Below are 12591 nucleotides of genomic sequence, written 5' to 3' on the forward strand. Positions count from 1 at the left end.
CTCGGGGGATTCGGAGATCTCCTCCGGCACCCTGCCGGGAGGGGATTCATCTCCCGGAGGACTCTACACCGCCATGGTCGCCTCCCGAGTGATGAGTGAGTAGTTCACCCCTGGACTATGGGTCCATAGCAGTAGCTAGATGGTTGTCTTCTCCTCATTGTGCTTCATTGTTGGATCTTGTGAGCTGCCTAACATGATCAAGATCATCTATTTGTAATACTCTATGTTGTGTTTGTCGGGATCCGATGGATAGAGAATACCATGTTATGTTAATTATCAAGTTATTGCATATGTGTTGTTTATGATATTGCATGCTCTCCGTTATTAGTAGAGGCTCTGGCCAAGTTTTTGCTCTTAACTCCAAGAGAGAGTATTTATGCTCGATAGTGGGTTCATGCCTGCATTGACACCTGGGACGGTGATAGAAAGTTCTAAGGTTGTGTTGTGTTGTTGCCACTAGGGATAAAACATTGGCTCTATGTCCGAGGATGTAGTTGTTGATTACATTACGCACCATACTTAATGCAATTGTCTGTTGCTTTGCAACTTAATGCTGGAAGGGGTTCGGACGATAACTCTGAAGGTGGACTTTTTAGGCATAGATGCGGTTGGATGGCGGTCTATGTACTTTGTCGTAATGCCCAATTAAATCTCCTTGTACTTATCATGACATGTATGTGCATTGTTATGCCCTCTCTATTTGTCAATTGCCCGACTGTAATTTGTTCACCCAACATGCTTTTATCTTATGGGAGAGACACCTCTAGTGAGCTGTGGACCCCGGTCCATTCTTTTAATACTGAAATACAAATCTGCTGCAATACTTGTTTTACTTGTTTTCTCTGCAAACAATCATCTTCCACACAATACGGTTAATCCTTTGTTACAGCAAGCCGGTGAGATTGACAACCTCACCTGTTTCGTTGGGGCAAAGTATTTTGGTTGTGTTGTGCGGGTTCCACGTTGGCGCCGGAATCTACGGTGTTGCGCCGCACTACATCCCGCCGCCATCAACCTTCAACGTGCTTCTTGGCTCCTCCTGGTTCGATAAACCTTGGTTTCTTTCTGAGGGAAAACTTGCTGCTGTGCGCATCATACCTTCCTCTTGGGGTTCCCCAACGAACGTGTGAAATACACGCCATCAGTCGCGCCCCGTGTAGTGGTACATCAAGCGATCCATGTGTTGAAGCGGTTGGATCCGCTTGGTGAACCATGACATGGTCAGGTCCTTCCCCGACAAGCCCTCTTCGGTCAGCTTGTAGATCCGCTGAACCGCCCTTGTTAGCTGAGGCGACTCGGAAAGGTGAGGGCATTGGGACCAGGCGGGGGTCTCACTGGCAGGGCCATCTTTGAACTCCGGCAGCACCTTCGAGCTAGCCGGATCGGAAACATCCTTCAAGTAAAAGAAGCCTCCGGACCAGTAGCGCACAGACTCATGCCGGTCAGTGTGCGGGTAGATGCGGCCGGGGCGGAGTTTGAATGTGATACTCCCGCAAGTAGCCAGCGAGGAGGTCTGCGAGACCGTCTCCTTCTTGACAGAGAAGTAATATTGAAACAGTTGAAGATCGGGGGTTACCCGGAGGTGGCCCTCGCAGAGGGTGACGTGGTTGCTGATGGCCAGAATGTTGTTCGGAGAGATGTTGTGAGGCTGCAGTTGATACGCCTGGAGGATTTCCGTGAAGAAGTCGCTCGGCGGCAGCGAGAATCCCCGCTCGATCAGCGCCTTGGTCACCATCCACTCTCCGGCTTCGGGAGCTAGAGCCAAGGCACCCGGAGTCGATCGCCAAGACCCAGGTTGCAGGAAGCCTTCCGCCTCGAGGTTGAGGAGTTCGTTCTCCGTGGTGGTGCAAGGCCACCACTTCCCTTTGGCCTCACCGTTGCGAGATCGGTCCTTGTTTTTTTTTGGCGGCGGCCTCTTCCGCTTTCTTTTCCATCTGCTCTGCTCCGACAGTTTCTTCCGGGTTGGCCGATGTCCCTTCTATATCCTTGCCGGAATCCTTTGAAGGGTTCATCTGAACGGGGAAAAAAGGTGGAGGAGCGGAGGAGATTGGAGTCGCGGCTATGGGCCCGTACGTCAACGGAGGCGGAGTCGAAGAAGACATCTACAAAAAGTGCGAGATAGCTAACCTTAGCCGGAGCCGATCCTATACCCTAGTCATCCCTACCAACCTCGGCGAAAGGACTGAAGCTCGAGGGACTTACCGGAATGGTTTCCGTGGTGGTCGGAGTCGCCGGCGGTGAGGTTTTCGTCGCGGTGGCTCGTCGGACTTAAGAACACGATGAACTCGATGAACTCCACGCGACGGCACTAGACTCCGGTGATCTTCCGGTGAACTCCGGTGCGGCAGAGGGAGGAAGCTCGGAGCTGGCACTGTGCAGAGAGGTGAAAAGGGGGCGAATGGACGATTAGGGGTAAGAGGTGAGATATTTATAGGCCGAGGATGAGATTCGTGCTCCGCATCCTTTGGTCGGAACGCAAGAGTCACGCCGTTGGATGGCTGACACGTGTCCAAAATCCTAATGGTAAAAATGGCAAAGGATAAGTTACCGCACAAATCGCTCGAAAATGGCGCCAAGATTGGCGGAACCGTTTGAACCTTCTAAGGTTCCGGGTAGGAGTTTGAAGAAAACAAGCCTTTATCCCTGCAGGGGAGTAACCCGGAGACGCGTTGTAAAAATGATGTCAATGGATGAAGTCCCGCGGGATGAAGGACTTTTCCGGCATGCGAGCTGGAAAGGAAAAGATCATGAAGTTGGAGTTCTTCAAGTTTCCACATGTTACCGCGAGGATTGTTGGAAGCAACGATGATTTGGCAAGGCGGAAACAAGGGGTGAATCTCGGAGAACTCTGGGGGCTACTGTTGTGGGTATACTTCATGGGTGTACCATCGACAGTGCTTAGATCCGGCAAGCCCGGGTGGCCCATAGACGGTGTTGGTAGCATGGGGCCCATCGGGCGGCCCAGTTGCTGTAGATCAAGATGGACGAAGTCCAGCCCAGGAACAAGGAGCCGGATCCACCGACCAAATCTGGAAGTCGGATCCGGCCTGGCCCATTAGGGGTAACCGGATCCGGTACGACATGTAAAGGAAGGCGGATCCTTGAAGTACACAGCAAGATAACATATCGTAGTTAGGTAACTTGTATTCCGGCTAGGAATCTCCATGTAAACCCTAGATCCGTGCGCCTTTATAAGCCGGATCCTGGGAGCCCTAGAGGCACAACCACAACTCATTGTAACAACGCGAAAACGCCCATATAATTCCAGACAATCAGCAGTAGGCCATGTCGTCGTGCAGGTGTTCTGAAGCTGGGTAAATCGCGTACCACCGTTCCGAAGACTCTCCGCCCTATGGCCACTACTTCTTCTCCCCCTCGTGAGGATCCCTCCTCCGAGGTACCGTCGATTAGGCAACGACAGGAGGGGATCAGGAGGATCTCCAGATCATCTACTTCATCCACAACCACTTTGCTTCACGCCTGCAACGAGCAGGCGACGATGATGGCATCTCCAGGAATTCATAATGATGATCTCTACTCTCTCTCAATTCATGTTCTTTAGGTGTTCTAGCTGCTGCTATTCACGATCTAGTGCCACTCATGAGGTTTTAGACCTAACATAATTTACCCTTGACTGAGCGGATGGAAGAAAAGGTGTTCATGTTTCAAAAGATATCCGGTCATGTTGCGTGACTAGTATATCTATGATCCGCAACTTTTTAGATCTAACAGTTCAGACAATTAATTAGAATGATGTGGTTTACCGTGGTGCCTATATTAAATACCCATGTGTTGATTGTTGTATATACTCCTTCCGTCCAGAAATAAGTGGATGTGCGGGATTTTCAAGCTAGATTAGTAAAATTAGAGAAAATTGCATGCAAACCAACATCGATTTGGTGCACATGGGCACTAGTGATCTCGTTTTTAAAATAAATTAAAAATTATATTTTTGAGTTTCAAAAAAATATGAAATAAAATCTGCATATAGCCAATAATGTATCCGACAAACGTGTAAAATATCAATTTCAAATAATTTATATTTTAAGCTACAAAAAAAAACAAAAGTGTAGATCTGAGTAGTCATTTTCAAATCCCCATAAACATGTCAGATTTTGTTATTTTTATCTAGCACAAAGTAAGAATAATAATTTTGGATTGAGATTTTCCATGATTGTGAGATGTATCACTAACAATCTACGAATTACTTTTCAAATTTTTTGACAACTAATAGACATTTTTTTTATTTTTTTAAATGACGAGAGCATTGGAGCTCGGGAGCCGCCAAAAGCACATTTCGCATCTCTCTCCTCTATAATTTTTTCACCTCAAATAAACTAAGTGCACGTAGAAAATTAAGATAACGTGTGCTGAATATTATTAGGTTTGATTTCCATGCGATGAAAGAGAAATAATTTTTGCTACTTTAAAGTACATTGGAAAGATAGACGGACACTTTTTATGAATAAAATTTAAGGCTAAATGTTCACTTATTTGAGGATAGAGGGAGTAATAATAGATAATAGATAGTTCGACCGGTGTGTCCATATACTTTTTACTATTTCGGGTATTCAGCTAGTATAGCGAATGGTCAGCTTTGAATATAAAATTGGTAGACCAATTGCAATTTAATTACACTTTATATATAGGTATGTGACAAATCAAATGCTGATCATACTAGCTTTGACACAATTGCTTAATAAGCATTTCCAACGAGGTGGTAAACAAAATTAAAGTGTAATTAAAATCGCATTCATAGGACCGAGATTTGGTGCACATGGACACCAGTGATCCTGTTTTTTTTTAAAATAAAAATCATATTTTTGAGTTTCAAAAAATTCTGAAAATAAATCCGTATATAGTCAATTTTGTATTTCACAACCGTGTAAAATATCAACTTTAAATACATTATATTCTGACCTACACAAAAATGACAAAAGTGTAGATCAGAGCAGTCATTTTCAAATCTCCCAAATAATCAGATTTTGTCATTTTTTTCTAGCATGAAATAAAATGAATTCGATTTTGCATGATTGTGACATGTATCATTGAAAATTCACAAAATTATTTTCAGATTTTTTAGTAACTTGTAAAAATATTTTTTAATTTTTTAAAATGGCAACACTGGAATCCGGGAGCCAAAAACACTTTCCGCACATTCATACATTAATCCTCTTTACATCGACGAGTAGTGGACATCTGCTGCTGCTGTGTACCCAGCCGACCTTTCACGTGCTTGAGGTACAGAGTAGGCCGGAATCGTGTTTCATGACCTATGCTAGCTGGACACCAAGGCCAAACTCCACCATTCGTGACAACATCTAACTTACATTCATGTCAACAACGCTGCATGGGTGTGTTAGACCGTGCCATGCCTTCCGCTGCACGAGGTTATTTTTTTAACACACGCGCTGCAAGACTAGGGATGCAAGCGGGATCTGCGGTCACGCTTCTAGTTCATTTTTTTTTTGATATCTAATTCATTTAATTATTAATTTTAGTTTACAATATAAATTTCCCAAATTCTGAACTAGAAATGCTAAAATAAACTAGAAGTCTACAAGCGGGACTTCCACGGAATCCCACTTGCAAGCTATGACCCACACAGCCACACGTGTTGCCTTCATGCTTGCCAGCAAGGGTCTATATTGATTTTTTTTTTCTCCTCCAAGCACCTCTGTTGAATTACGTCCCAAGATAAGAGGCAACATGTACCTGCTTACTATTAGTTATGCTGCATTTTTTTTCATCCTCGTAAGTTCCATTAGTTCATCATGATAAGTAGGTTCCAGTAGGCATTACCATCGGTGCTTCATCATAAGAGGGTTAATATATATACCACCTCCGACCATATTTTTAGACTTGTCCATCAGCTTTTATCAAATTGTTCTTCAAAAGGTCGGCACTACCATCGCACAACAAAGTAGTGGAGTAGCAATGTATTACCACTAAAGGTAGATGTTGCAAAATCAGTCCTCAGCCAGGTCCTCCTCTCATGTGCTGTCATCACAGAGTAGCACACACTTTCGGTCTTGTTATCAACAAGGTGGTCAATAGCCTGGATGAGTGAGCAGGGATTGTATAAACTCTTCACAGGAACATGCTCAGGCGAGAAGATAATCTTCACCTAAGCATAATTCGCCACAGGCATGGTCAGTAGGCCATGCTCCTCCGGGTATTTCAAAGAACAAAAATACATGTCTTGGACTCTTAGTCAAGCACACCCATGAACTAATGAAACAAGAAAACAATAGTACTAACCCCGACTAGTTACTTCAGATTTCTATGCAGCCGTTGTCACTCACGGACCTGATCTCATCTCTGATCATCTCATAAAGCCCGTGCAGGACGAACAACAACAGAGAAGACTTCCACACCATTGCAGTGGTGAACTGTGGAATGGCTCGAATCGGGATTGCATTCTCAGGCTCCAAATTAACAGCAATGGGAGCAGAGACATATCCACCATGTTGTTCTACAATAATCGATTATACACTAAATATGATTCCCTACAAAGAATGACAACTAAGTAGTACTAGTTTTAAGGAAGTATGTCACTAGGTATTGATCTGACAACACTAAGCATGACTCCCTACAATCAATCTGCACGAACGAACAAACCTATCACAGATCCACTAACATCTACTTAAAGTTTTCACAGATCTAACAACATATACCACAATTTGTCACAACCTCTTTCTTATAGCTGCTATACCAGAATGCAAGGTTTGGAACAAAACAACCAATCATTTCATTACCATTGTGGAAAGGCATGCAGGCTATAAGAAGCGAGTCCTAACCAAGGATGTACAGCTCCTGCCTTGGCCCTTTCCTGTCACTAACTCAAGATGGAGTCACGCTTGTGAAACTTCACTCAGCAGCTGCTTCAATTATTAGTGCGCTGGTTGGGGTTGTGCCTGAGGTCTCGAAAGAGTAAGATTACTAATCAATACTTGACCAAGCAAGTATTATCTTGAACTCTCCCGCTGTCAAGTCTTTACTAAAAAAAACCGCTATTCTGGTACCAACACATGCCAAGCAAGCTAGTCGAACAAGATGCAAAAAGAGAGGGACGAGACATAACATTGAAATGAAAGGCCCTTTCCTACCATCCAATCTGACTTCTCTTATGGAATTTCTAGTTTATGCTTCCTTCTGCTTTGCAGGAAATAGAGGTAAAAAAATATGTCGATTGGGCAGGTTACTTTTATTTATCTTCTCGTCAACCATCGAGGGGGCATGAGAGCCTAAGAGAGAAAGGGGCTACCACCATCTCCAGACCTACACGGGCTCCTACCCCGCGTCTCGGATTTGATTTTGCATGCACCGAGGCCAGTTAACGAGAAACGGTGGATTCAACCGTTGTCCTTTGGCCTGGCCCTGAGGTGCTTTACAGCCCGTCCCAGCTTGGCTAAAGGAGGCATGGCAGGTAACCAATCGGGCACATTTTTCTCTCCTCGGCCTAGCCAGACCGCATGCAGTACCAATCGCGTCGTCAAAATAAAATAGAAAAACCTGGCCTGTAGCATACAATCTCCAACCCATGCTTCTTCCGCATCAGCTAGCTACTACTCAGAGTAGCATGCACCGACGTGGAAGAAACGATCAACCGCCGGGCTGCCGGAAATAAAGTCGGTCCTTACCACGGGAAAAACCTATATATGTGTATGTCCTCCCAGTACGAGTTCCCTACACAATCACAGCAGCACATAGATCAAGATGAAGGTGGAGGTGCTGAACTCAACGCTAGTGGCGCCCAGCGAGGAGACGCCGCGGACTGGGCTCTGGCTATCCAACCTCGACCTCGCAGGCCACCGTTCGCACAAGCCGCTTGTTTACTACTACCCGGCCCCGACGCCAGGCAACAAAGACGGCGCGGACTTCTTCTCCCCCGACCGGCTCAAGGCGGCGCTAGCCAGGGCGCTGGTGCCGTTCTACCCACTGGCTGGCCGGCTACACGTCGACGAGGGCGGGCGGCTGCAGATCAACTGCAATGGGGAGGGAGCGCTCTTCGTCGTTGCGAGGGCAGACTTCACCGGGGAAGACCTGTTCCAAAACTACCAGCCCTCGCCGGAGGTGAGGCGTATGTTTGTTCCGTCCGCGTCGTCAAGCGACGACCCGCTCGCTGTTTTTCAGGTGACACATTGAACTCTCTCTCATGCGAGATATGTCTTTCAGTATCCATGCATGCATCATCCGTTTTCTCTCATTTGTTTTGAGATTCGGGCATACACATCGACATGGTACCTCGCACTCTCTCTCCCACCTGACACCCCGGCCCATGCTCTCTTTTCCATCCATTAGTCCATTTATTTTATTTCTGATCCAAAATTTAACAGGACCATGTGCATGATTTTATTTCGGTGAGATGATTAAAACAAGCTGCCCAAAATTAACAAAAAGAAAAATGGAATCCAGAAACCCAAATGAAACATCATGCATGATTTACAATGAAACCCAATGAAGCAACATTAAAGTGCTTGCTATCTGATAAGTTCATCAAACGAGTCCAACAGGTTACAAGCTTTATAGTGCAGTGAAACACCGAATTCACAAAGTTTGAAACACATTGAAAGAAACTGTTCCTAGAATAATTTTTCCAAATATTTTATGGCTTGAACTCTATGGAATTGCCGATAATTTTCTAACTATGCATAACGAAGTTTGAAACGCAATGAAACAAACCATGTCAACAAATAAAATCACTAGGTGTCATAATTTTTTTCTATGTTTCGCAAAGTTTTGAAGTTAATTTTCAATATTGTCAAATATATTCAATATTATAATTGTTTTGAAGCTTTGTTTACTAAGAACCCATATACGTACTCAACAGCTCAAAAATGAATTTCTAATTCAAAAACTAAATAAGCTTAAAATTTTGAGATCTAGTGTGGTAGGAGAGACAAGTGGGCTGAAAATATTATTATATAAAGTGGGGAGGGAGAGAGAACGTAGGAATGTGCATGTGATATAGCGTGCACCTAACTAGTTCTGGCCTTTGCTTCCTTCTTGTTTTGAAGTTGTTTACTAGGAACCCAAATACTTAGACAGTTCAAAAATGAATTTCTAAGAAGAAAACTAAATAAGCTTAAAATTTTAGATCTAGTGTGTTAGGAGAGAGAAGTGGGCTGAAAATATGCATGTGATATAGCGTGTATGAGCTATATATATGGCCTTATTAATGTGCGGATTGTTTGTGTATGAGCTGCAGGTGACATTCCTCAAGTGCGGTGGAGTTGTGTTGGGCACAGGAATTCACCACATGTCCATGGACGGCATGGGTTCGTTCCACTTCATCCAGACGTGGACTGGGCTTGCGCGTGGTCTAAACATCTCTGAGGCGTGCCCTTTGCCACCAATGCATGATCGCACTCTCCTCCGTGGGCGCTCGCCACCGCACGTGGACTTCGACCATCTGTTCTACTCCCCAGCATACCTCACCGGCCTTCCACGCCCATATGTCACCCGAGTCTACTCGGTATCTCCGAAACTACTTGAAAATCTCAAATCCCGGTGCGCACAAGGCGTGTCCACCTACGGTGCTATTACCGCCCACCTCTGGCGCTGCATGTGTGTGGCTCGTGGGCTTGAGCCGTGCTCCGACACCCGGCTCCGTGTGACGGCCAACGTTCGTCACCGCTTGCGCCCGCCCCTCCCGCGCCACTTCTCCGGTAACGCCATCCTGCGAGACCTCGTCACCATCAAGGTGGCTGACATCCTATCCCAACCATTGGGGTTTGTGGCTGATGCGATCAGGAAGAGGGTGGAGGACATCAACGACGCATATGTGCGGTCGGTTATTGACTTCGTAGAGCTGGAGTTGGAGAAGGGTAGCCTCCAAGCGGCGCCGGGGCATCTCATGCCGGAGTCGGACCTGTGGGTGGTGAGCTGGCGCGGGATGCACATGTATGATGCTGACTTCGGTTGGGGGGCGCCTCGGTTCGTAGTGCCAGCAGAGATGTTTGGCATCGGAACAGCATACGTGATGCAACACTCTGACAAAGACGATAGCATCGCTGTGATGTTCTCGCTGGAACCCCGGTATGTGGAGTGCTTCGAGGATGTTTTCTACAAGGGCTGACGGTTGCACGTTATGTCGGTGCTTCAGTATGTCTCGATCGACCTCCCACTATATCGACCATCTACCATTCGTGTTTACTTTTGGGATTGGCTTTTGTTTATTGTTTCGAAGTACTCGCTAAGGTTTTATCAATAAGGGTTTATGCTTCCATGCATGTATTGTTTCTTTTTGTATAATGAATCTTTATATCTAATAATATCAGTGTGCGCACAATTGTGTGTAATGTATCCTTCCATGACTCAAAGGTGGCAGATACATTGGTAGCACATGTGGCATTACTGGTGCTACGGTTCCTGCTATATCTTGTTTGTCACTTGTGCCAAACCAAACACACCCAATGGTATAGAACAGCAAATCGGACACAGGCCTTGTATGAGGCAAACTGCGGGTTGCTCTAGTATTTAGGTTCATTATAGTGGAACTGGCGGGCTACTTTAGCAGGCGGTTGACCATCCGAAGTTAGGGGAGTGGTCACTTTCAAACCAGGGAAAAAATCCAATTTCCCATGTTTTGGAATGTATCGCCACTTATTTATGAAAAATCTTGCATGCATAGGGGATGAAATTGATGATGTCAGCGAGAATATTTTGATTTTGAATATTTAAGACGTTTTATCTTTCAAGTGAGACAACTCCGATTTAAGATCCATTCTAACCAATAAATTGGTCTCGGGAAAATCTTCAAAACTAGCACCCATGTTGATATATTTTCACATCTTTTTTCGGGTTAAAAGTTTTTGGGATTTCTATTTTCGTGCCCTCGGGTTCTTAGTTGTGCTCAGTTTTCCCCAGCTCCTTAGTTTTTCCTCAGTTTTCCCCAAGACCTTGTCTGAAACCCGCAGAAGGAGCTCGGACGGAAGGAATCCGTTAAGTTGGCCGTTCCGTGCTGACGAGTGGGGTCGTGTCGTTTGTGGGGCCGCGTCGTGTGGGGCTGGTAGGAAGGAACCGCGTGGGACAGGACGAGACCATGTTTGTGTGGCCGTAGCGTGTGGAGCCGTAGCGTGTGGAGCCGTGTGGGTCCGGGACGTGGGCACGATTGGTTTCTGTCTCTTTCGCCCAGATTAGCAGTTTTCAATGTACATTTTTCCTCTCTCTCGCTCGATCTCATTCATGTTTGATAGACCAAATTGGTGGCAAATCTAGAGCAGCTTCTCCTTCTGTTTTTTAACGCCATTCATTTTTTTATGCCTTCGTTTTTACCCAATCAGGAAGGAAATCTAGGGCACAAATCCAGAAAAAATATAGGATAAGCTGCATACAGCAGCTAACATGGCATAGATATATTCACGACAGATCCAACAGTAGTACCGATAGAACCCTACAACATAAGCTACATTTTACATGAATTTAAGCTGCTCTACAGATAGAGCAGTCACATACAGAGAGTGCAGTAGGCATGTTCAACGCCTCCGGAGTTGCGCCCGTGACTCGCCTCGGAGGTTGCGTAGGTGAATCCCAATTGCTTTGTGTTTGGCCATGAACGCATGCACGTTCACCGTCGTTCCAACTCTAGCGCCGCATCTGCCAATGGATTCAGCATGGTTCACCGGGCGGTTGAAGTCGGTGGCGCGGAGCTTCCTGTTGCGAAGGGGCACTTGTAAATGCCTCGAGCAAAAGGGCCATCGTAATGGCCGGACTGCAGCCTCCTGAGGACGTGACGAGTCTTGGTGTGGAAGGACTCGTCGGCACTGTCGACGTCGCTGCTCTGCACCTGTCACGTAGCACCAAAGATCGTGCAAAAAACACGGAGTCAATTGCAACGATGATGAAACAGAGAGTGAACAAAGATCATGCATGATAATATGGGCTCGAAAAAAGAGGTAGCCTCAGTTACATTGGACACACTTATATCCAGGATTTGAGTCAGTAAACCAAAGATCATGCACAACAAATTTGTACACACCAATTGTTTACTGACCAAACCCTGAATCAATTTGTGCCCAAATATTCATCATCATCGGCACAAATCTTAAACAAAAGCAAATCACAAGCACTAATAACGCAAGATCTAACACAAAAGGATTGAACTAGGAACACACGCACCCTAATAACGCAAGATCTAACACAAATGGATTGAACTAGGAACAGACGAACCCTAATAACGCTAGATCTAACACAAAAGGATTGAAATGGGATAAGAACAAGGGAGCAAAGGGTTACCTCCGGCTCGTCGTCGACGATGCTGGTGTCGTAGGGGTTCTCCGGCGCGACGTACGGCACTGGTTCGTACGGGTCCCAAGCGACGGGGGCCTGGACGGTGGCGGCGGCCGATGCGCCGGCTGCTACGTTGGAAGCAGCGAAAGGGGCCTGGACGGGGGCAGCGGCCGATGCGCCGGCGGCTGATGCGCCGGCTGCTACGTTGGAAGCAGCGACAGGGGCCTGGACGGGGGCAGCGGCCGATGCGCCGGCAATGGGCATCTCATTCTTGTCCATCGCCGGCGGTTTTCTTCGGGGTTTTTTCTTCGGTTGTGTAGAAGATGATGGGACAGGAGAGGCGGTTGCAGTGAGAAC

General features: G+C 46.1%; 1 protein-coding gene across 1 annotated transcript; it reads left to right on the plus strand.

Annotated features, from left to right (window-relative positions):
* The first annotated feature begins 7719 nt into the window (after positions 1 to 7719).
* LOC124707876 (putrescine hydroxycinnamoyltransferase 1-like) lies at positions 7720 to 10081 on the plus strand. The gene is made up of 2 exons (XM_047239577.1): positions 7720 to 8136; positions 9212 to 10081. Exons 1-2 carry the CDS (start codon positions 7720 to 7722, stop codon positions 10079 to 10081), a joined length of 1287 nt encoding a protein of 428 aa, XP_047095533.1.
* The last annotated feature ends 2510 nt before the right edge of the window (positions 10082 to 12591 follow it).

The sequence above is a fragment of the Lolium rigidum genome, chromosome 1 (assembly GCF_022539505.1).
Source record: "Lolium rigidum isolate FL_2022 chromosome 1, APGP_CSIRO_Lrig_0.1, whole genome shotgun sequence".
NCBI classification, from domain to species: Eukaryota; Viridiplantae; Streptophyta; class Magnoliopsida; order Poales; family Poaceae; genus Lolium; species Lolium rigidum.